Source organism: Halichoerus grypus, chromosome 3, assembly GCF_964656455.1.
Source record: "Halichoerus grypus chromosome 3, mHalGry1.hap1.1, whole genome shotgun sequence".
Taxonomy (NCBI): domain Eukaryota; kingdom Metazoa; phylum Chordata; class Mammalia; order Carnivora; family Phocidae; genus Halichoerus; species Halichoerus grypus.
Window position 1 is genome coordinate 71,861,976 of NC_135714.1, and position 24,827 is coordinate 71,886,802.

General features: G+C 37.5%; 1 protein-coding gene across 4 annotated transcripts in view; it reads right to left on the reverse strand.

The window, feature by feature from the left end:
- FAM13A (family with sequence similarity 13 member A) overlaps positions 1-24,827 on the reverse strand; it is a 363,045-nt gene that overhangs the window by 294,565 nt on the left and 43,653 nt on the right. For all 4 annotated transcript variants that reach the window (XM_078068955.1, XM_078068954.1, XM_078068953.1 and 1 more), the window contains exons 2-3: positions 14,268-14,457; positions 6,967-7,176 (exon numbers count right to left, since the gene is read on the reverse strand). In XM_078068955.1, coding sequence (XP_077925081.1) covers positions 6,967-7,176; positions 14,268-14,424 — 367 coding nt within the window. In that variant the 5' untranslated portion in view covers positions 14,425-14,457. The remainder of the gene's footprint in view (positions 1-6,966; positions 7,177-14,267; positions 14,458-24,827) is intronic.

Consider the following 24,827-nt stretch of genomic DNA (forward strand, 5'->3'; position numbering starts at 1 on the left):
AGTTTTAAGCTTGAAAGTAAAAACATGGAGGGAATTGCACTAAATGGCTTGCCTTCTTATAAACAAGAAGACAAGCGGCAAAAGCATGGGCTGAGGAGGAACTGGGACATAAGCACAGCAAAGGAAGACTGCATTAAAAATGTGAACTGCAGGGTGCCTGGGTGGCACAGTTGGTTAAGCATCCAACTCTTGGTTTTGGCTCAGGTTGTGATCTTAGGGTCATGAGATCGAGCCCCACGTTGGGCTCCGCGCTCAGGGTGGAGTCTGCTTCAGACTCTCTCTCCCTCTATCCCTCCCCCCCTCAGATAAATAGATAGATAAATAAATAAATAATGCAGATTCCTACATCCCATCTCTATAGAGGATGATTTAATTGGCATGTGATAGGACTTGATCTCCAGGCTGCCACAGTTGAGAAGCACTGGCTTAACCTTTATTAAATATTTATTTATTTTTGTTCTAAGCGTTTGCATGGATAAACTGTTTATACAATGAGCTCAGGAAGTACACACTGCTACGATCTCCATTTAACAGTTAGGGAAACTAAGAGTGGTGGTTTTAAAATGTCCACAAAGCCTGACTCTTCTCCCTTCAAAAGAGGGCACCAAATTCCCTTCCCCTTGAATACAAGCCAGATTACTGACTTATCTTCATGAATAGAATGTGGTACAGAAGATGCTATTTGTCTTCTGAGGCTCAGTCATTAAAAGGATAGCTTTCATCTCTCTCGAGTTGCTCATGCTGAGAAAAGCCAGCCAGCAGCCAACTGGAGAGACCTGTATAGAAGGGACCTGTGGCCTCTTGCCAAGAACCAGCACTGAATTGGAGCCATGTTAGTGAACCACCTTGGAAGCACATCTTCTAGCTCCAGTTAAGCCTTCAGATAATTGCAGCCCTTGACATTTCTTGATAACTTGACAGACCCTGAACCAGTACTGCCCAGCTAATCTACACCTAAATTCCAAACCCACAGAAACTGTGAAAGAAAATAAGTGTTTACCATAGTTTTAAGCCACTTCATTTTCTTTTTTTAAGATTTTATTTATTTATTTGTCAGAGAGAGAGAGAGAGCACAAGCAAGGGGAATGGTAGGCAGAGGGAGAAGCAGGCTTCCTGCTGAGCAAGGAGTCCGATGTGGGACTCGATCCCAGGACCCTGGGATCATGACCTGAGCCGAAGGCAGACGCTTAACCGACTGAGCCCTCCAGGTATCCCTAAGCCACTACATTCTGGAGTAATTGTTATGTAGCAATAGATAGTTAATACACTGAGGCACAAAAAGGTTAAATAATTTGATCATATTAATGCAGCTAACAAATGGCAAATGGATTTTGAAACTAGCCAGAATGGATCCAGATCCTCTGCTCTTACCCACGTGGTATCATTTCTTTCTTCAAAAATGAAGATTATCCTGCCTATACCTTATTAGAGCTGGTGCTGGGATGAAAAGAAATGATATAAATATCTGCTAGCTATTGAAGAGTCAGTAGTTATTTAGCATCTATTATTAACACTAAAAGGCATAAGTTCTTAAAGAGAATATTAAAATAGAAACAAAAAACATAAGAAATTATCTATACAAATTAAGAAAACACACCCCAGTAAAAAATTTCCCCACAGAAAATCATTTATTTTAAACTCATTTTGTTACTTCCAGCTATGCCAATCATTTAAGATTTCTAAGACAAAAACATCAATTCTGTAATTTCTCACCAATTTAATTAGTATCCACCATAGATTTTTGCTATTTTTTACCCATACATTCATTAAATTGATACATTTTTAAAAACACAGTGTTATGGACTAAATTTTGTCCATAAAAAATTCACAGGTTGAAGCCTTAACCCCCAATGTGACTCTATTTGGAGATGGGGCCTTAATGGAAGGTAATTAAGGTTAGATGAGGCCATAAAGGTAGGACCCTAGTCCAATGCATTGGTGTCCTTATAAGAAAGGAAAAAGACACCGGGAGAGCTCAAACACAGAAAAGGCCACGTGAGAACACAGTGAGAAGGTACCATCCGCAAGCCAAGGAGAGAGGTCTTATCAGAAACCACCCCTGCCAGCACTTTGATCTTGGACTTCCAGCCTCCAGAACTATGAGAAAACAAATTTCTGTTGTTCAGATGAGTCGACATAGAGGACTATGAAATTCAAATCTTTAGCCTTCATCCCTTTCTCCTAAGCACTGACAGTCATTTTAGTCATCTATTTAAAATGAGCTGCTCTTCACGGCCTCATAATTACCTTCCCCTCGTGACTTCCATTATTTATATTAATGGACCAACTGTCAAGATGCCATATCAGGATCTCTCTTCCTTCTTCAATAGCAGGATCTGAGAAAGATGACTAATAAAGCCCCACAAAGAGATCATCAGACCCTACCAAGCTAATAGCATGTGAGCCTTTGGCTTAAGTCCCAGATTCACCTGAGAACAGGGAAAGGAGCATTAGTGAGCTGCAAAAGGTTCCTAGAAAGTTCATGACTGTGCTTCTTCCTTTCCTGACAAAAGATCAGGTCTGACAGCCTAAAGCATTTGAATAAGTAAAGGCCCCACCCTAGGTACAGACTGAAAAGATATGAATTACTGTAGACAAAAAAACAACAGTTGCCTCAGGTCTCCTCAAAGCACTAAATTAGCAGGGAGCTCTCCCTGGTGCTACTTCCACTTTATCTTAAAACGTTCTTCCTGATTTATTAGTTTCTATTCACAACAGTGTGACAAACTGGCCTTCTGGCAGCATGGCCCTCCCCAAACATACGGGCATCAGGGCTGGGCCACCACACTACTCCCCTCCCTAACCCACTGTTCTTCAAGTCACATAAACTCAAAACTGTAGGGTTATCTTTGACTCCTTTCTTACTCTCATTAACTACTGGCCACCCTGTAATGTTTATGTTTTCTTTAAAATTCCATTACCAGTTTCTGTTGGGATGCTGAGAAAGTTCTGGAGATGGATAGTGGTGATGGCTGTACAAAAGTATGAAGTGCTTAATACCACTGAGGTGTGTACTTAAAAATGGTTAAAATAGTCCATTTTATGTTACATATACTTTACCACAATTTAAAAAAATTCCACTGCCAAGTATTTGTCAGATACAGGTCCTTAGGACCAAGACCTAGGTTTCTGTGGGTCTTCTAGAGGTTCTCCCTGCACCTTCCCATCCATCCATCTTACAGAGCACTGCTAAAAATACTGCTTCCATCCTAGGACTTCTTTCTTCAAAAATGGACTGTTTGTAGGTCAATATTAATTCCTTTTTTTTTTAAGATTTTTTATTTATTTATTTGACACAGAGAGACACAGCGAGAGAGGGAACCACAAGCAGGGGAAGTGGGAGAGGGAGAAGCAGGCTTCCCGCTGAGCGAGGAGCCCGATGCGGGGCTCGATCCCAGGAACCCGGGATCATGACCTGAGCCGAAGGCAGACGCTTAACGACTGAGCCACCCAGGCGCCCCTCAATATTAATTCCTTAACCTAACATTTAAAATGCTCTATCATCTAGTCTCGGCCTACGTTTATTTATTGTTTGTTTGTTTGTTTTGAAGAGAGCACGAGCATGTGAGGGGGTAGGGGCAGAGGGAAAGGGAGAGAGAGAATCTTATGCCGGCTCCTCACCCAGCGCAGAGCCTGGCTCAGGGCTTGGGGCTCTCAAGATGGAGATCCTCCATCCTGAGATCATGACCTGAGCCAAAATCAAGAGTTGGATGCTTAGCCCACTGAGCCACCCAAGTGCCCCTCAGCCTACTTTTTAAAGTTATTCCATTTGCTAATTTCCTGTAGCTATGCACAGCTCTGTTACACATTTCTGTCTCACACTGACAGTGTTTTTGCTCATGCCCTTTTCCTTGCCTATATGATTTTCTTCTCCATCCAAAGTCATGTGCCCCATTTTACTTTTTCCACAAAGTGTTCTCTGACCACCATAATCCAGACTGATTTCCCTCTCTCCTTGTTACCACTGACTGGATGTCCTTACCACTCATTTGAAGTACTGTAGAATGTATACCATACACATTCTACCTCCTCAATTAAATCACACACTCCTTAAGGTCAGAATGTTTTATCTTTTATTTCTTGGTATCATCCTGCGTCTAAGTAGGAGTGGTTAAATAAATACTGATGGACTGATCCAATTCCATTTCATCAAGTAACAACAAAAAACATTCGTTGTGAGATGGACATACTTGCATTTATATTACAGAAGATTTTCAATAGGGAACATTCAAATAAAGGAATTTCTAGTTAATCCTAAATGAAATGAATGGTATCCTAAAATCTTTTTATTGCTTGCAATCCACATCTATTCCCAAAACATAACAGAGATTGTTAAAATAAAAAAGTGGATATGTTATTGGCCCACCTAGGTAAGGATAAGAGATCAAAAATCATGAAATACTGCCAAGCTGAGACAATTATACTGGAAACCTCAGTCAAGAAAGGCAAGTTGTTGCAGTCAGAGGTAAGTTTAACAAGACCACGGGAAAGGATGATCGCACAAGTCCTTTAGAGTCTCTCTTAAATATGAACTGTCTAAACCAGGGCTGTGCCTCAAGCAAAAAGTTCTGGCAGACATCAACTTTAGATGGAAGTTTTTGATAAATACCTGGTATGCAGAAATATTGGTATGCGAACTAAAGATACAATCTCAGAACTTTAGACACCAGTCAAGTCTAAAATTGATAATCTGTTATACAAGAGAAAGAATCTAAATGGTGTTCTTCACACAGAGGGTCATTGTTGATCTGCATGATCAAAGGATGATCTAGAACTGCAGGAATGCTTACAGGCAACAGACTGTCCTCAGTGGAAGTTTTGGTTGAGCTTAAATGTCTGAAAAAATACTTAGTTGAGGCTCTACAGTTCTATCCCATAAAGCATGGAAGAGAGGATCCTGATGTGAAAAATTATGAAATACCCTGCTCTTTACACAGGATAGAATTTGAAGGCCCTTAATATTTTTTTTTTAAAAAAAGAAATCTGGCATGGGATTGTGACAGAATATAAAAGCTATTTAATCGGTTATTATGAGGACTGAAATATAAAAGTAGGGAAACCTTTTTTATCAAAACACTTTTATTACATACTTATTGCATTTTAATGTCCAAGTGTAACATCTGCCTTTAGTGAGTCTGTAAAGAGCCTTGCCACTTCCAGCTTTCGAGCGACCAGCTGAGCGTGTACCCTCCACTCTAAGAGTACCACATACAGCATAAACCAAGAGAAGCACCATAGCTCTTTTCTACCTGAATTATTAAAGAGAAATTTATTTTCAAGAGGCTGTACTATCTGATAGCTGAAAGCATACTTTATTTCCTTCCGTCACTTAACAGCTTACAACTAGTGGGGTACTTCCATTAATAGCTCCTTTATTGAACATCTCAGATCTAGCCCTAAAGGTTTTTAGGAAGTGAGAGAATACTACTACTATGGCAAAAGTCAGTATCTCCACCCCATTTAGAATTTGTTATTTGTGCATAATCACACAACCCCTTAGGTTGGGTATATAACCAGCTTTACTTTTAGAATGATACCACTTGCTTTTTATGATGCAAATCAGTTTTTCTAGCTACCAGGGAGAAAGGTCATGAATGAGAAGATAATTTACAAAGAAGAGCTGAAGTATAACGAAATATTACTATAATGTAACAAAAATAATAAAACAGTGCATTCCCTTTATCAAATGAAAGCTATTCTAAGAAACCTGATAAAACCTTTTAAAATTCACAAGTATTCACAAATATTAATATAGTATCATTAATATTAGTATCTTAAAATTAAGACAATATTAATAATAAAGATTCTTAGTAATACTAAGTATTTGATTACTAAATATTTTGTATGAAGGACATATTTAAATCTTCAACTAGCTTTTGTAGCAATTATTTTAAAATGATTTTCAGAAATTTATCTTAAAATTTAACACCTCCGTGACAAGGATAAAATAATATTCTTAGAAGAATCAGTTAAGGAGCAATGGCTACCTCCTTCAGATCCTCATACATATAAACATGAAAAAGTTCAGTTTCTAATGAACAAGCCTCAAATAGGTCACTTACTATCACTTACCGATACGGAAATCTTTATTAAAAGCACTTAGATCACCCGAACAAATGGTTCTGCAATTTTTGCTTTCATATTTGATCACTATTTTTCAGTAGACTACAACATACAACATGGCTTTCTCACTTACCCATTCTTTAGCATACTTACTACATGTGAATAATTACACCACTGCTTTAAAGAAATGTGGTTTTAAGCAACATCCTTTTTAACCTGGCAATTAGCACTCTTAAAAATATATGTTCTCTTTTTCACTCTAACGTGGCACAAATCAGGAAAGAAATGGCTTTTCAAGACTAAATCATTTTTCTTACTATATTTGAGAGGGAGAACTAAATAATGATCATGCCTATAATTACTACCTTTAAATTTGAAGTTTCTTCATTCAAAATCACTTCATAATGCAATCAAAAACCAATTTTCCTCCAGTTGTGTAAAATGAACACAATTATTTTAGGGCTCAGTCTTGCTTGTGAGAGAAAGACAGCAGACCACTGACCATTCAGTCTCAAAAGGTCACTAACCAAATACAATTTAATTAATTAATACTTCCTACATAGAATTTAATGCCTTATTCTCACTCCTTCTAGGACAGCCACTAGTCAGAAAAGAATTTCTCTGGCCCACAAATATTAGGGCTTTTCAATATTAAGTATTCATCTGCCAACAGTCTCAGAAATTACACTTAATAGTGGTATTTCATAACCAGTTTAGTATTATTTTAGGGTAGATAATGGGGCCCTAGAGTAACTAAAATAGAAAGATGGTGGTGATGGAGAGACCACTAATACTTAAAAGCTTAGCTTAATATTTAAAATTTAGGTGTTTAGTATGTAAAGGCTTACTTTTAGCTGAAAAATAAAACTGGTTGAAGTGCTAGAAGGATTTAACCGCACTAACCCCGAAAGAGCTGAACGAATCGAGGGTGCAATGTGGAGGTGACCACGCTCTCCGGCAGCTCCCTCAGGAACAGCTTCAACAGACTGGCTGCTGAGCAGACGTCCCCGTCTCTCCCAAGCTCCACCGGGGCTCCACTCTCGAACTTGCATCGGAGCTGTTCCACCACCTTCACGTTGCCATTCACCCTAAAAAGGCCTTCCTGGGTGAGTCCTGGAGCAGGGGAGCAGACATGCAGAAAATAAATGGACGTCTCTCACAGACACTAACTCTAGAGAACAGTAACCACAAAATAAATAAATCTCACTACAGGATTTTCTAAAGGATTATCCAGTTCTGGAAAATGTTCACATTTTGCAAAAACGCTTTCCTATAGTAATCAATTTTCCCACCTACTATGTATCAACTAAAAAGATCATACAGGATTGTTCTAAAAGCTGACCTCTAAGAATAAGGTTGGGACACACATAAACAGAGAACAGATTCTTCTACAGAAAACTGCATCCGTATAATCTGCAGTACATTACGGGAAACTTACCCTGGGCTCCAACAGCAGCTTAGCATTTTGAAAACTATTCAAAAGAAAAACTAATAGGTATGTAAGGAACTTCTTAACTGTATGTGATTATCTGTGTAATAATTAAGAAATATTCTTTAGTAATCACTGAATTCCAAGGATAAGACTCTATGAGATTAAAGAAGTAGCATAAGACAAGTTCGTTGCCTTCAGCCAGTTGACAGGGGATATCACTGTTGGCTGGGGCCAGCACAGAAGGCTCCATAAAGGTGCCTTTGGGTGCTCTGCACCATCTCTGACTAAAGCATAGGGAAGATGGGAAGACTAGGGCTGATGAACTGTGAAGTTAACGCAGTTTAAGCTTCAGGGCCCCGTCATTTATTTAGGCCCTTTCCAATGCTTGTCCCTAATTCTTATTCTTAATTTTGTATTCTTTTTCTTGAAAAGGGCCACCAAAGGGTTAAGCAGCAGGACACATAAAACCCTGATGTATCCCCAACAAAGAGGAACAAATATATGAATTGAGAGGCAGAGACAAGGCAGCATAAAGGAAGATAAACACATGGAAATGTGGAGTGTTTAGGTCAAGAAGCCATGGGGTAATAAAATGGAAGAAATGGGATAGGACCACAAATGGCAAGTTCAACAGTGAAGACCCGGGGTGCCCAGCTGGCTCAGTCTGTAGAGCATGCAACTCTTGATCTCAGGGTCATGAGTTTGAGCCCCACATTGGGCGTAGAGCTTACTTAAAAACAAAAAGGGAAGACTTTATCATGGGAGCATTAAGGGGTAGGGGGAACACAATATAATCAAGCATTAAGAAGATCTTGCTAGCTGAGAAGAGAATGGAGAGGGCAGAAAGCCTGCCTTAGGGAACCACATTCTACCCTAAGACAGTAAGACAGAGATTCCAGTGGGAAGGGTGAAAAAGGAGAGAAAAAAAGATGATTGGATAATTTAGTACAAAAAGGAAGTAAGGAAGAAGAGTTGAAAGGTAATTTTAAGGTTTAAAAACTAGTAAGGTTTAAAAACTAGGAATCCAGGAAAAAGCACTGTTAAAGGATAAGGTGAAGTGGGGATGAGGGATGGTAGCCGGTTTAGGGGAAAGGTAATGATTTCCAGCTGGGTTCAAGGAGACAGAACACTATGTAAGAAAGCCAGCCAGCTTGTGGAGGCATGCTGAAGGTACAAGGAACAATCTTTCTAGTAAAACGCAACCCAAGGACTCAACCAGCCACTATTCTTTTGAGAGCCTAATGGTGAAATTCAGCAATGATACAGGCATTGAAGCCCATGAGAATTATTTAGATGGGGGGGGGGTTGTTTGTTTATATCAGCTTTTGCTTCTTTCTCTTACCTGCTAATTGTATCGCTCTTTCTAAAGAAAAAGAAGCTAATTTCATTTTAATTTGTAATTTGATAAAACATTTTATGAACCCTTCAATTCAATAAATATGTAATAAGTACTTGGCACTGTGTTAAGGAACTTAAAAAAAAAAATTCAAACACTACCATTATCCTTATGGAGTTTGTAGACTGATAAGATGTTTGCATATAAACTTTGGTTGTGAAGAACATGAATATCAAAAGTTGACAAGAATTTTAGCTCCAATTTTGATAAAAGTTTGTGAAACCAGAGAGGATATTAAAAGTATTTCACCAACCAGTGTGACCAGGGCACCACGTAATCAGAGGAGATGAGTCAGCATGTGTGGTAGGCAGCTTCTCAAATGGCCCTAATGATGCCCATCTCCTGGTATCCACACTCATGTGTAATCCCTTCCCCTCGCATGTGATCTGGATCTAGTGCCTTGCTTCTAACCAGGAGAATATAATAAAATTACGTGATTAGGTTCTAATCTTGCTTTTGAGATTAGACTATACAAGATTGATGTTCATCTTACTTGTTTGTTTCTCTCTGGCTTTGCAGGCTTGCTCACTCTGATGAATCAGCTGCTTTTTATTTGGTTAGCTATCTTATGAGAGGTCCACGTGGCAAGGAACGGAGGGTGGTTTCTGGAACACCAGCCAGTGAGTAACTGAGACCCTCAGGTCAACAGCCCACAAGGAACTGAATCCTGCTAACAACCACGTGAATGAGCTTGGAAGTGAACCTTCCCCCAGTCAAGTACTGTTATGACTGCAGCCTTATAGGAGACCCTAAGATAGAAGACACAACTAGACTGTGCCCAGATTCCTGACCCACAGAAACTATGAGATTATAAACACTGTTGTTTTAAACTACTATGTTTTGGGGTAATCTGTTACACAGCAACAAATATGATGCCATTCCCTTTAATACTGCAGAATCTGTTATTGAGAGACTTCCCGTTTAACTCGTTTTTAAAGCTTTCAAGGTCTATTTCCTCCATTCTACAAGCTTTATCTGTAACTTCAGAAATGTGTACTGCCTTCAACAGACAGCACCCAAAAAAGAGCACCCATCTCTGGTCAAGGCCCAAATCATGAAAATTTAGAATTCTGCATCTCAGTCCTATATCCACCCAGCTCCTGACTCTGTTTTTGGCCAGCAAACGCCTCTTGGACCTGATTTCACAGTGTTTTTCTAGCTTTGACCTTAGGTTTTCTTTTCCAACTAGGCTTTTTGACCTTTCCCTCAAATAAATATTTCCAGTTATTCCAAAATAACTACCCAGCTCTAAGAACTGGCTTTGGTCCTTCAAGGTCCCTGATCCCACTGCCCTTTATTGGCAGAGAGATAAGATATAAATGGGAGTCATTGAGGTTCATGCTTCTTCTCGACTATTTTTTCTGCCCCTATTCCATTTATTTGTTTAACTCTCTTTCCTCAAAAATATCTCTCACCCAAACAATTCTTATGATACCCAGTGATTTTCAACTAGGGGCAATGTCCCCCTGGCTCTATTATACTTTGGGGGAAAAAAACCCCATACAATTTTTTAAAGCCCCTTACAAATTTATAATATATTCAATACCCAATGAGGCTTACCAGACTATGTCATCTCTCAATTTTCCTACTCCAAATTCTTAGGAAAAAGAAATGTTCACAGGAAGGAGATGCTTAGAGGGCTTTGTGAAGTTATTCTCGTATATTTCCGAGATTCTCCTATATTTGACTTCAGGAGGTACAGGTTAATCAACACAAAACAGCAACTTAATAATTGGTTTAAAAATGAAAAAATTATATAAATGAAATAACATCTACCCCATTGACAGTCACTTTCCTGTACAATTGAGATATTTATTTCAAAACAGTATGAATACATCGTTAGAAACTAAAAAATGCCAGAAGTCAGAATTGGCTTAATTGGCACTCTGGCCCGGAAAGTAGGACAATAAATGAGCATATTCTGACACCTGGTGGTAAGTGGAGAGTTCTACACTATTTAAAATGGTATATTCCCATAGGATCTTCACGCTAAAGAGAAGGAATCCAGTAACACTGTCAGCAAGATTAGTTATTTTTAAACAGTATAAAGATGATCTAGCTTATAGCTTGTAAGATTTTCCTTCAAATGGGAAAAATTACATATTTTTCCTTTTTTTTTCTTTTTAGGAAAATAAGTTCAAAGTCTTTTCAAAGGACCTTCATATTGACCTTAACAAACCCTTTCTGTCCTAAAATTCTTTCATAACGAAGAGTTTTCCCTCAAGTTGTTAAAGGTCTACATGTACTGTGATCATACTTTAATGTTTAATGTAACTACCTAGGGTTAAATAATATGACCAATCATCCCTACCTCTGATACCTGACAGAGGGCCTACTGGATTGTGCATAGTAGGTGCACAATAAGGAGAGGCACAATAAATGTTGACTTAAAAAACTACAAAATAATTAATGAAGCTAATTGAAGTATCTTGCCCACAAACTTCATTCCACCCTTCAGACTTACACAAAGTTTTTGGTTTATTAACATGATAGTTTCAGACATAGTAAGGAACTTCTTGTTGTCTCCACAGTAATTAACTACACAGCCTTTCAAAATATAGGATAGGTGCCCTACCCACCTTAACTTCCTAAGCCAAGATTCTGATTCCGTGGGTCTGAAATATCACCAATGGATGGGTATTCTGAAAAGATTCCACTAGTGATTCTATTTTACATCTCTAGTTAAGAAGGACTGATTTAGCCCATGAAAATATTTAGTTCGCATTACCTGAATATACCCGACTAAAGTATAAGTATGGGTAAGAAGAGACAGAAGAAAACCAATACCTGATTCAGATTTTGCCAAAAAGTTCATAGAGTGATGCTGTGAATTTAACTGGTTCAACTCCTACAGAGTTGATTATAAATGCACATATCCTTGACCCAGGGCTACAGATACACCCACAGTGCTTGAAATGAACCGTGTGAAAGGTTGGTCACTGAATCATTGCTTACAGATTGCAAAAGACTACATACAATTCAATATTCACCAGCATGTGACTGCTTAAAGAAATGATACATGTATATAGTCAGTGTGTAAGGGAAAAAAGAATTACATGAGTAAAGCTTTTTATGCAGTATGGAAAGATCTCCACAATATACTGCTAAATGACTTTTTGAAAAGATTTGTAACTGTGAAATGCTGTATTTATATTCAAGGGGAAAAAAGAACATATGCATATATGATTATATATATTCATAAATTATCTTGGTGAGACTGTATCAGACACCGGTAAAGTAATGTTTTGGGAGGGGAAATGAATAATCAGGGGACAGGTTTTGGAGGGAGAGATTTTTCAGTGCATATCCAGTATTTTGCACCACATAAAGATACTAACTAGTCAATAATTTTTTTTTTTAAAGATTTTATTTACTTATTTGACAGAGAGAGAGAGAGACAGCGACAGAGGGAACACAAGTAGGGGGAGTGGGAGAGGGAGAAGCAGGCTTCCAGCCGAGCAGGGAGCTCGAAGCGGGGCTCGATCCCAGGATCATGACCTGAGCCGAAGGCAGACGCTTTAATGACTGAGCCACCCAGGCGCCCCTAATTTTTTAAAACTTAAAAATGAAAATGATTTTACATAAGAGTAACCCCAAGAGGCTATTACTCAGTCATTATTAAGTAAAAGATCAGAACACTGACTATACCAAAACCAAAATATTTAAGTAGTCACACTTTGGTATCCAAATGAATACTACTGAACAACCCTATTTAAGAGGTTAAATGAATTACCTAGAGATCCATTTATATCTAAATCAGCAGGATACAGTTTTACTCAATACTGAGTGTTTTTGAGTCCTTCAAAGCTCTAACAATTTGATGTGGCTTCAAGATCCTATAGGCCAGCGTCCCATCTTCCTGCCATTCTGTATACTACACCTTTTTTGTTTAACCTGTTTAATGTATTTGAATAAACCCAGAGCTATTCTCTAAGAATCTTACCTGTCTGCAGCTTATCATCCTCTAAACATACGGGGACATCTCCTATGAAGTAAGAGTGCAAGACTGGCTCTTCAATTTTCAGAACAAAGTATCATTTTGTCATCTACATACCTAGGAACCTGAGCAAATAGTTGCTTTTTCAGTTAACACAAGACACCTGACCTTCTGAGGGCTGAACTACGTGCCATACCCTTCCTGTCACAAGCTGACTCACATTCCTACAGAGTAACAGATGCACTGTGCTTCTCACGTATTTCCAATAAAGGATTGTTCTTAGTGGGGGGTTGGGGGGGAATGGACTCGTAATCATGGGATGATAAGGAAACAAACTGCACAAAGTACAGAATGCCTCTGAAGTCTCAAGTTTTCCCTTTAAAAATTCCTAATTTTAAACCCTATTCTGCAATGAGTCTTTTGTGTAGAAATGTTTCCCTATAGAAAACAATGAAAATTCCAAGCTTTTCCCTCACAAGATTTCCTTCCCAAACCTGCTAAAGCTTACTAATACTTATTATGTAGTTTGGGGTTTTCCTATCATATTACCCTAGTTTGAACAACATGAATATAGGGGATATGGAAGAATTTTCTCTCTACTTATCCAGGTTTTTAAGTCCCATTTTAATTAAAATCATTAAAAAAAAGCTGTAAGATAGCTCTCAATAACAGAGAGATTTATCTTTTTATCATTCAATGAACTATGTTATTCTCCAATTGTTTTACATGCTTAATTGTATCACTTCAAAAGCAAATGACCCCCATAATAGGCTATATACCATACTTTTTTTTTTTTTCTTTAGTATCCCTACTGAGTTTATGAAAGCAATCAAGGCATCCAGTAAGTTCAGGATTGAACTCAGCTGAAAAAGATACCCCAAAAGTGTTCTGTTACACTAAACATTACTCTCAGTTGGAATTTAATGAATCAAGAGAAGTCACTATTATTAGAACATGTATTTTATTTTTAAGATTTATTTGAGAGAGAGAGAGTGCACACACACACATGCATGAGCAGGGAGAACGGCAGAGAGGGAGAGGGAGAAGCAGGCTCCCCGCTGAGCAAGGAGCCCAATTCAGGACTCGATCCCAGGACCCTGGGATCATACCTGAGCCCAAGGCAGATGCTTAACCAACTGAGCCACCCAGGCACCCCGGAACAGTGTATTTTAGAACTCAAATCTAGGAATCATTCCAAACTAGAAATTTCAGTGATTAAATTGATTGGTCCGTGGTAAATTGAACAGTAGTGTCAAAATAATATTATGCAGTAATACTGCTCTTAATGTCCTTTTTAAAGGAAAAGGTATATTACATAATTTGATATTCTAATTAAGGTGTTTTAGGGAATATTCTAACACATCGTGAAGTAGCTCACAGAGAAACCTTCTTCTTGTATGCAGGAATGGTAAGCACAACGGTGTGAAACCACAACTTACCATGCTTCACCAAGTACTCCACGATAGTCCCCACTATAGCTGGAATGCCGTTCTCTGTGAGCCCCTGCTGCTGAAGGTCTTGGAGGCTCACTCCAAATAACTTCTTATAGGTTGAATTCCTCTGCTCATTTAGTGGCACTGCCACTATCTTTTTCATGTCTTCTTTCAGCCGAACTGCTGCTTTACTTTGCTTAAAAAAACATAAGAAAAAAGAGCAGTCAGTCATATTTACCACAGGAGGTTGCATGGTTACCTGAATCGAAACGTAAGTGTCTGGAGACCCATAGGAGTGGTCTTTACTAATTTTTACTTCCACTCAAGTCAAAACTATTAACATCTCTCACAGGTTGCTCAGTGTCATGAATGGCACATACTGATAGAATAGTTAAAAGAATGAAAAATGAGAAACCTAAGGCCACAACTTAACTGTAGCTAAGGGAGGGAGGAATACACTGCAGTATCTAAGATAGACTATTACAGTAACCAAGGGGTGTGACTCAGAAGCACCTGGTTAACAGGAAAAGAAAACATTTATAAGATCACTGAAACTCCACGCAGATCCTAGTACAAGAGGTTTCTGAAGACGAAAATGTATCTAGATGCCATTTTAAGGTAGCTTTAATTTGGAGTCTTAGAAAAAAATATATTTAAGTAGAGTGAACATTGGTTTCTCTGATTTCATTACATCTGTGAATGTCTCATTACTATTTTGGCACATAAAATCAGTTCAATTCTCACTGAGGTTCAAAATATTCTATCTCTGAAACAGCAACATTTCATGTAGTCACAATTTAAAGATTTTCACAAGACTGTACATATTATAAATAAAAAGTGCAGCTTATATTTAACTAATTCAAATTATCACCACAATGAAAAATCCACACAAATGTTTCTTCCTTTTAATAGAAATTCCCACCCCAAGGAAGTACTACATTAAACCATATTAAAATTTATCTTTTATAACTAAATGAGGGATTTTCTTTTTGAAGCATGTGTACTATATAAATGTTATATATTTATGAGTCTAAACACTGAAAAGCTGGAAAAATATAAACCATTTTATCTGGGGACAGAGGCAGTAGGTTGGGGGAAACTTTCACTCTTAGAGAATGAATGTAGTAACCAACCAAAGTGTAAATATTGTAAGTGCAAGCTCATGTAGCTATTACCATCTAAAAGTAGACACCTTACCTCCAGTTTAGAATTGAGGAAACAAAGATCAGAGTTAAGTAATTTAGCAGAAGTCACAGAACTGGTAGGTTTCATCCTCCTCTAGGTCCATGTTCCTCTTCTTAAAGTTAGATTTATATTAATGTCCTAGTGCAGTTTGTATATAATTATAGTAACATACTACAATCAACTCTATATATGACCCGAGAAAATGACAAAGTTAATTCTACAATCTTGATTTTGAGTATGGTCCCTATATTCTCAACTTGATTTTGAATCTTATAATCTACAGAATCACACCAACTTCCATTGAGATGTTTACATATTTTGGTAGGTCATATTTGAAAGCCAGATTTTTCTAGTGAAAATTCAGCAAATGTAAAGTTACAATAGAGATTTAGTATCTATTAATATTATTTTATCTATAATATCTATAGATATTATGATAATCTATAGTATTATCATAGTGTTAGTTACTACAGAGTAGTAGTATGGGCAGTAACTATGATCTGTTGCTAAGGAAATTATGAATTTATTAATTAAGCCAAATTTATAATAGCTAATAATTTTTTTGTGGGAGTTAAAAACCTATCAATCTCCTTCAACTGAACACAGGAGAAATTTCAGTCAACCAGGTGTATCTGGTGAGCAAGAGGCCAAAAAGTAACCAGCATAAATGAAATGTTGAAAATACTCTCAAAATGTAGTACTAAAAACAGCTGACAATATAAGGTTAAACCCTACACATTTTATCTTACTTTTGTTTTATCTTCTTACAGGGACAATACAGCACAGTGTTTTGGAGCATGAAACCAGGCTTCCTGTTTCAAGTTTCATTCTGCTCTAATTAGCTGTGAACCCTGGACAAGTCACTTGACTTGTGTGTGCCTATTTCCCTATCTGTGAAACAGTGACGCTAAGAGTTCCTCTCTCATGTGGATGGATATAGGAGACTGCGATGAATTCACATACGTAAAGGAATGAGAAGAGCACTTGGCACACTGATTATGGATTGTTACAAATCACTACAACCATCATCATCATCATCATCCTCATTCTTCCAGGAAATTATTCTGATTTCTTCTTTAAAAAATGGAGATACAATTATTTCTATACTCAATATGTGTCTAAAGTTTGCCTTTTTTTTTTTTTAAAGATTTATTTATTTATTTGACAGAGAGAGACACAGCAAGAGAGGGAACACAAGCAGGGAGAGTGGGAGAGGGAGAAGCAGGCCTCCCGCCGAGCAGGGAGCCCGATGTGGGGCTCGATCCCAGGTCCCTGGGATCATGATCTGAGCCGAAGGCAGACGCTTAATGACTGAGCCACCCAGGAGCCCCTAAAGTTTGCTTTTTAAGAAGGCATCATGGTCAAGACATGTTTGGTTGGTAGTCTGATGATCTAATTATCCTCTATATATCTCTAATCTCCTAAAATACATAAGAATGACTTCTGAATGATAAAGATAAAACAATTTTGTATCTATGTATCGGAATTTCCTAAGTTTTTATTAGAAAGTCAAGGTTTCCTTGGAAATGCTTGAGTTTAACACCTTAAATTAGTGCTCTTTCTGCTAACACCCCTATCTTCACTCTGTCCTTTAGTCAGAATTACAGACAGCAGGTTGTCTCCTGTTAGTAGACAGTGTAGATAAGCAATCTTGGTGTTATGGATTAGAAAGTTTTCAAGGAAGAGCCAGGCAATGGACCTCACAGACTCTGAAGTGACTACAAATTAAATTAGCTGTTTACTCAATATAGAGCCACACTACACAGAAAATTTATATGTAATCATAATAAAAGAACCTCTGTTTTTAACTGGTAATGTAATTCAGGTGAACATTTTAAAAATAAATATTGTTGAAAAAAACACAATGGGGGTGGCCTGGGTGGCTCAGTCGTTAAGCGTCTGCCTTTGGCTCAGGTCATGATCCCAGGGTCCTGGGATCGAGCCCCGCATCAGGCTCTCTGCTCTGCGGGAAGCCTGCTTCTCCCTCTCCCACTCCCCCTGCTTGTGTTCTCGCTCTTGCTGTGTCTTTCTCTGTCAAGTAAATAAATAAAATCTTAAATAAAAATAAAAAACCACAATGAAACAAAACAACTGTATTTCCCGAGTCATCACAATCAATTTGTCAGTGACCACAAATATATAATAAAGTCTAGCCTGGTTGATGAAGAAATCAGCTAGCAGGAAGCAATGAGATGTTACCACCTAAACTACTATACTACTTCAGTAGTTTATACCTAAATTATTAAAAAAATATACAGCAGCTTACAGCAAATATAATGACCCCTTCTGGTAAGTAATAAATATTCAATAGTCCTTTTGTCATGGAAAAATAACTGTAGAAATAAAGTCATTTATGATTAATTCTACTTAAACTGAAATTAATTTGTACTCTTAGACAATGATATATCATTACTTCTTTATAAATGTCAATATCTATGTAATTTTACCTTTTCAAACATATATCTTACCTTTCTTGATTTAAAATAAGCTAAAAATAATGACTAATTGAGATATTCTGAGTCAAACTTAACTCTTTAAACTTTGCTTTGTGTATATTCCCATTCACCATTTGTTGGTTTGGGGTCACCTCATCTCCACTTCCCCTTTTTTTTCTAGTAACATATCCTAACTGTCTTTTGGGGAATGACTATTCCCTTGTTGTGAATAACTTTGTAGGGACTGCCACTGAAAAGGACCACCCTTTCCCAAGAACTGTCCTCAGGCTCCCTGCCAGATACATCAAACCTTTCTCTCTTGCAGGCCACTGACACTTGAGTGGATGGTCACAAGCACAGAAAAAGGCTGGAGCTAATTGGTTCCAGCTGCAGTGTTCTCGCAAGCTGTTAAGTAACCATTAGATTAACTCTTGCCACCTGCATTGTTGGAGCTACTATGGTTCTTGAGCTGCCCTGACATTGGTGTTTCAGCTGTTCTTTCATGTGGTGATCCACTCCATAACTTGCTACTGAAGTTTCTTTGGGCTTAAGGTAGCCAGAATACATTTCTGTTCTGAGATAGACAGACAGACAGACAGACACACACACACAACTGATAAAAGTACTTTGGAAAAAATAAAATAATATTCAGAGCATATAGAAAACCAGGACTTTAGAAGAGAGATAATCAGAAGACTTATATGAAGTCAGCTGACTATGTCACGGCTTCAGATACTTCAGATGGCTTCACTTGTTAAACCCTAGAAAAGAAATACTAGGAAGGAAGAGGCTTCCGTGATCCCCATTTTACAGAGGCACAGAGGATCTAAGTAATGCGCTCTAGGTCTCATCAAGGATGTGGTGCAGCCAAGAGTCACACTAAGGCAATCTGACTCCAGAGGGCAGATGCTTAATTCTGCCTCCACAAAAGATGTGGTGAGAACAAAAAGCACATGCCGCACAGTCCAGTGCCCTTGTTAGAAATGAGAAAAGTCCTATTTTTGTGAAACAGGAAAATAAGATTATTTACAAGTTTCTTGGTCACCTTAAAGTCAGATATGCTCAGAAGCAACATCAATATTTCTGCTATTAAAACCTGAAAAGAGAATACTTCCATCAATCTTGTAAATGGGATGAGTTTCAGAAGCCTTGTTTTTTTTTTTTTTTTAAATGTTTCATTTATTTATTCATGAGAGTCAGAGAGAGAGAGAGAGAGAGAGGCAGAGGCAGAGGCAGAGGGAGAAGCAGGCTCCCCGCCTAGCAGGGAGCCCGATGCGGGACTCCATCCCAGGACCCTGGGATCATGACCTGAGCCGAAGGCAGACACTTAACCATCTGAGCCACTCAGGCGCCCCATCAGAAGTCTTGAGTTTTTTAATAGCTAACATTTACTGGGTGCTGATTTGTGCCAGCTGTTGTAAGTACTTTAAAATTAACATCTCTAAATTTTAAAACAACCTTATCAGTAGGCATGTTTACTATTCCCACCGGGACAAGTAAACTAAGGCACAAAGAAAAAGGAACTTGCCTAAGTTTACACAACTAGTAAGTTTTAGAGAGTATAACCCCCAGGTTCTCTCTGGCTCTGGCACTTGGGCTTTTAACCATGACACAGTACCAGAACCTTTAATATTGGTGGTTCTACATAGGCCCAAGGAGGACAACACTACATGCAGCTCTTTGTCTGCAGAGCTTAATACACAAATCAATTTGAGACTACTGAAATCAATAGCTTGTATTTCCTTAAGGCAATCCTCCAAGAATTTAAGTACCAGCATTTTAAGGTACTTTGAAGAACAATCAGATTACATTGCCAGCTAAATTCAGAACTGTGGGCCTTAAAACTCTCTGGAATTGGGACTAGAACTAATACATCTAACCAGGAATGCGGAGAGTAGCAAGCCACTCCACCACCAAATAAAAGGAGTGCAAGGAAAGCGCAAGATAAACCTGAGACTCCTTGTTCCAGAAAGCAAGGAAATGGTCAAGGACTAATGGGATGTATCAAGAAGACCTGTGGGCCAGATTACACGGGCTCCTATGGCCAAATCTGGAATAGGTGGACCACCAGGAGTAACAACAACTGTAAGTAATTATAATATACTGTGTAAATAAAAATGAGATTTGGAAGAGAAGGGGTTTTTAGTAAAGGTCCTCCATGCAGAAAATCCTGCAGCCAAATGTAGGAAAAATAGCAGAATCAAAAAATCTCCAGCTTCCACAAATCATTTAACAAATGACCCAAACAAAGATTATCAACGGACACTAAAATGTCATGTGAAAAGTTGATGGAGAACAGGCTCTTCACAGCATCAAAGATCACATAGTTTTTACAAGGGAAAAAAAACTGCCCTTACAATTGATATCTGGGTATATTCACTATATCTCAAAAAAATCAAAATTTATCATCATTTATCATGAGAAGACTTGACATTATGTGCTCCTGATGTAATGTAACATGCAGAACACCTCATTTACAAAGTATTCTTGCCACAAATGTTTAAACTGATGCAAATCTAGCCTCTAACTCTAACTGATAGTCTACAGGAAATACAACAGCTAAAAGAATAAAGTGGAAGAGACCATGAGAAAACAGTCAATCTAGACAAATCCAAAATGAGGGACATTCTAACAAACTGGCCTGGACTCTTCAAAATATCAGTACCATGAAGGAAAGACTGATTCTAGATTTAAAAGGAATTAAAATACACAAACTTTAAATGTAATATATGAGTCTTGATTGGTTCTTGGTTTAAAAAAAGCCTTGTCTCTGAGACAATTGGGGAAATCTAATATGTATTGCATATTAGATGGATTTTCTATAAATGTTTTTAAATATAACAACATTGTGTAAGTTCTAATTTATCTCACCTGTAGTGTTCCTCATTCTTATGAGGTGCATACTGAAGTAGGGGTATAGTGTCAAGTCTTCAAATACTTTAAAATCGAATATAAAGTATATTCATGTATATGTATATATTTATGTATATGCTATGTATATACACGCAGAGAAAGAGTGGGCATAAATAGAGTAGAAAGCAAATTTTTAAATTTGAGTGGACAATATATGAAATGTTCATTTTACTATCCTTTTAACTTTTATGAATGCTTGCTATTTTTTTTATTAATAAAAATTGGGAAAAATAGGAACCTCTCAAAGAGACTCCCTACTAACAAAAAGTAACACCATTTTGACAGCACAATCAGGAGGGAGAGGAACGTGTTCTCTTCAAATTCCAATTAAAAAAATAGTAATTGTGGGATTATTCCTACACAGAGACCTAGACAATCATATTAACTTGGATATAGGTTTGGATCACTGGGAAGGCACTCCACTGGAAATTAGGATACCTGGGTTTGAAAACCTGTTTTGCCACTGACTTGTGTATTCTCAGTAGGAATGCCAGCCTCTGGTCAAATGTGCAGCTTTGGAGAGGGGCAAAGGCAACAATAAGAATGACCTATGGTCTCTGTCCAGCCATTAACAGCTGAGTCAACTTAGGGGTCACTGGGAGGGCAAGTACTGCAGCCAAATCATCATCACTTTCAGCCTGCTGAGCTTATAAAATATTTCATCTACACCAAGACTGGGTCTTCATCTTATAAAAATTTTCCATCTACACCAAGATTGGGTCTTCATCTATTAAATGCAGTAACGGGGGTGGGAGGGATGGGGTGGCTGGGTGATAGACATTGGGGAGGGTATGTGCTATGGTAAGTGCTATGAATTGTGAAAGTGTTATGAAAGTTTAATAAGATAATGCATGTTGAAGTTTACCTATCATACAACCAGAAGAGAGTCAATGATGAAAAATGTTAAGAATTTCTTTGGGGTAACCAATTCTTTGAAAAGACACTGTAGCAGAGTTTGTACTTGCTTACTAATGGGTCATTTTTTTCTTCTTCCCCATTAACAGAACTCTGATTTTGTTTGATAGGAGGAGAAACAAAGTACCCAGTTAAAATATACCACCTTCCTTGCAGCATCATCCTTTAGATATGGATGGCCATATACCTAAGTTTGGCCAATGAGATGTAAATGGAAATTGTTAGGGCCACCCGAAAAAACTCCTTTTATTAAACGGGAGGACAACCCATTCTGATCCCTATATCCTTGTTCCCTGCTGAGATCACAGGTATAAGGCCTGGTAGCCCTGTGACTATGTAGCAATCCAGAAACTAGAAGCTAAGCTCTAGGACAGTAAAATAGGAAAAAAAAAAAAGGGGGGGGGGGGGGACTTGCATCCTGGTCACATCATAGAGTTCACTCAGAATACTTATCAATAGACTTTTTTTTTTTTTACATGAAACAGGGAAAATCCAGTTTCAAATAACGCTGTCAGAATTTCAACATTTATTGAACATTTATTGTTAAAATAAGCATCCTATAAATCAGTTTTTTCCAAATCTAGCTCATTAATTTTAAAAATCAAAGGAGGTTAGGGATATCTTATTAGTTATCCTTAGGCAAACATGTTGTAGCATCTATCAATATCTACATGCTTTGTAAATCTAAATAATGGTTCTTAAGCTAGAATCCATGGGTAATGAATCCAACAAAGTACACGAAACATTCTATCTTTAGAAAGCATAAAGTTGACACAAACGAATGTAAAGATAATGCATGCTCATGTATCGGAAGAATATTGTTAAAGTGCCCATACTACCCAAAGCAATCTACAGATTCAATGCAATCCCTCTCAAAATTCCAACAGCATTTTTCATGGAAATAGAACAAATAATTCTAAAATTTGTATACAACTACAAAAGGCCCAAATAACCAAAGCAATCTTGAGGAAGAAGAAAGCTGTATTACAAAGCTATAGTAATCAAAATAGTGCGGTACTGACACTATTAAAAACACATAGATTAATCTAACAGAATAGAGAGCCTAGAAGTAAATCTACACATATTTGGTGAATTAATTTACAACAAAGGAGCCAAGAATATACAATGGGAAAGGACAGTTTCTTCAATAAGTGATGTTGGAAAAACTAGACAGTCACATGCAAAAGAATGAAACTAGACCACTATTTTATACAATGCACAAAAATTAACTCAAAATGGATTAAAGGCTTGAACGTAAGACCTGAAACCATAAAACTCCTAGAAGAAAACATAGGCACTAAACTCCTTGACATCACTCTTAGCAATAATTTGTTTGGATTTGATACCAAAAGCAAAGGCAACACAAGCAAAAATAAATAAGTGGGACTACACCAAACTAAAAAGCTTCTGCACAGCAAAGGAAACCATTAACAAAATAAAAAAGCAACCTAATTAATGGGAAAATACTTGCAAATCATATCTGAAAAGAGGTTAATATCCAAAATGTATACAGAGTTCATACAACTCAATAGCAAAAACAGAAAAACAAAAAGATCTCATTAAAAAATGGGCTGAAGATCTGAATAGACATTTTTCCAAAAAAGACAAACCAATAGCCAACAGGTATATGAAGAGATGCTCAACATCACTAATCAGAGAAATGAAAATCAAAACCACAACGAGATATAACCTCACAGCTGTTAGAGTGGCTCTTATAAAATAGAGATAACAAGTGCTGGCAAAAATGTGAAAAGGTTAAGCCTTGTTCACTTTTAGGGGGAATTTAAATTGGTGCAGCTACTATGGAAAAGAGTATAGAGGTTCCTCAAAACTAAAAAAAGAACTACCATTTGATCCAGCAATTCTACTTCTGGGTATTTATCTAAAGACAAAAACACTAATTCAAAAAGATATGTGCACCCCATGTTCACTGAAGAATTATTTGCAATAGCCAAGACATGGAAACAATCTAAGTGTTCATCAAAGAATGAATGGATAAAAAAAGTGTTATGTGTATATATATATATATATGCATGTGTATCTACACAGATACATAGATATACACATATATACACATATATTTACACACACACAATGGAATATTATTTAGCCATAAGAATGAACAAAACCTTTCCATCTTTGACAATATGGATGGACCCTGAGGGCATTATGGTAAATAAGTCAGAAGGAAAAAGACAAATACCATGTGATTTCACTTTTACATGGAATCTAAACAAACAAGCAACTGAGCCCATAGATACAGAGAACAGACTGGTGGTTGCTAGAGGCGGGTGGAGAGGTGGGCCAAATGGGTGAAGGGAGATCAAACAGTACAAATCCAGCTATAAAATAATTAAGTCATAGGTATGTGAAGTACAGCATGGTGGCTACAATTACTAATACTGTACTGCATATTTGAAAGTTGCTAAGAGACTATATCTTAATTACAAAAATTTTTTTGTGATGAGAATTTTTAAGTATGGTGACAGATGTAAACTAGACTTACTGCAGTGATCACTTTGCAAAGTATGCAAATACTGAATCATTCCACTGTATACCTGAAACTAATATAACGTCCTATATATCAATTATACCTCAAATAAAAAATTATAATCTCCAAGGAAGTCTATGATGGGAAAAATAAAGATTTAAGAATCTTTAAACATTTATAGAAAAGTTAGGTTTAATCAAGAGAAAAACTTTTTAAAAATCTGATTTCTCTATGCAAATAAACATACTTAAAAATATCTTAGATCATCTTGTATTTCACAAGGAAGTTCAACTAATGTCTACAGTTTAGACTGAAAAGATTAAAAAGATAAGTCCATATGTTATCTAGTATTATTGAAATGTTTGAGAAACTAGTAAAAACAAACCCAGTAAAAATTTTGTGAATGTTATCACTTTTCCTGAAACCACACAGATTAAGAAGAGGATGAAGAAAAGTAACAGAAGACAGAAAAACAGGGGCGCCTGGGTGGCTCAAATGGTTAAGCGTCTGCCTTCAGCTCAGGTCATGATCCCAGGGTCCTGGGATGGAGCCCCACATTGTGCTCCCTGCTCATAGGGGAGCCTCTTCTCCCTCTCCTTCTACTGCTCCCCCAGCTTGTGCTCTCTC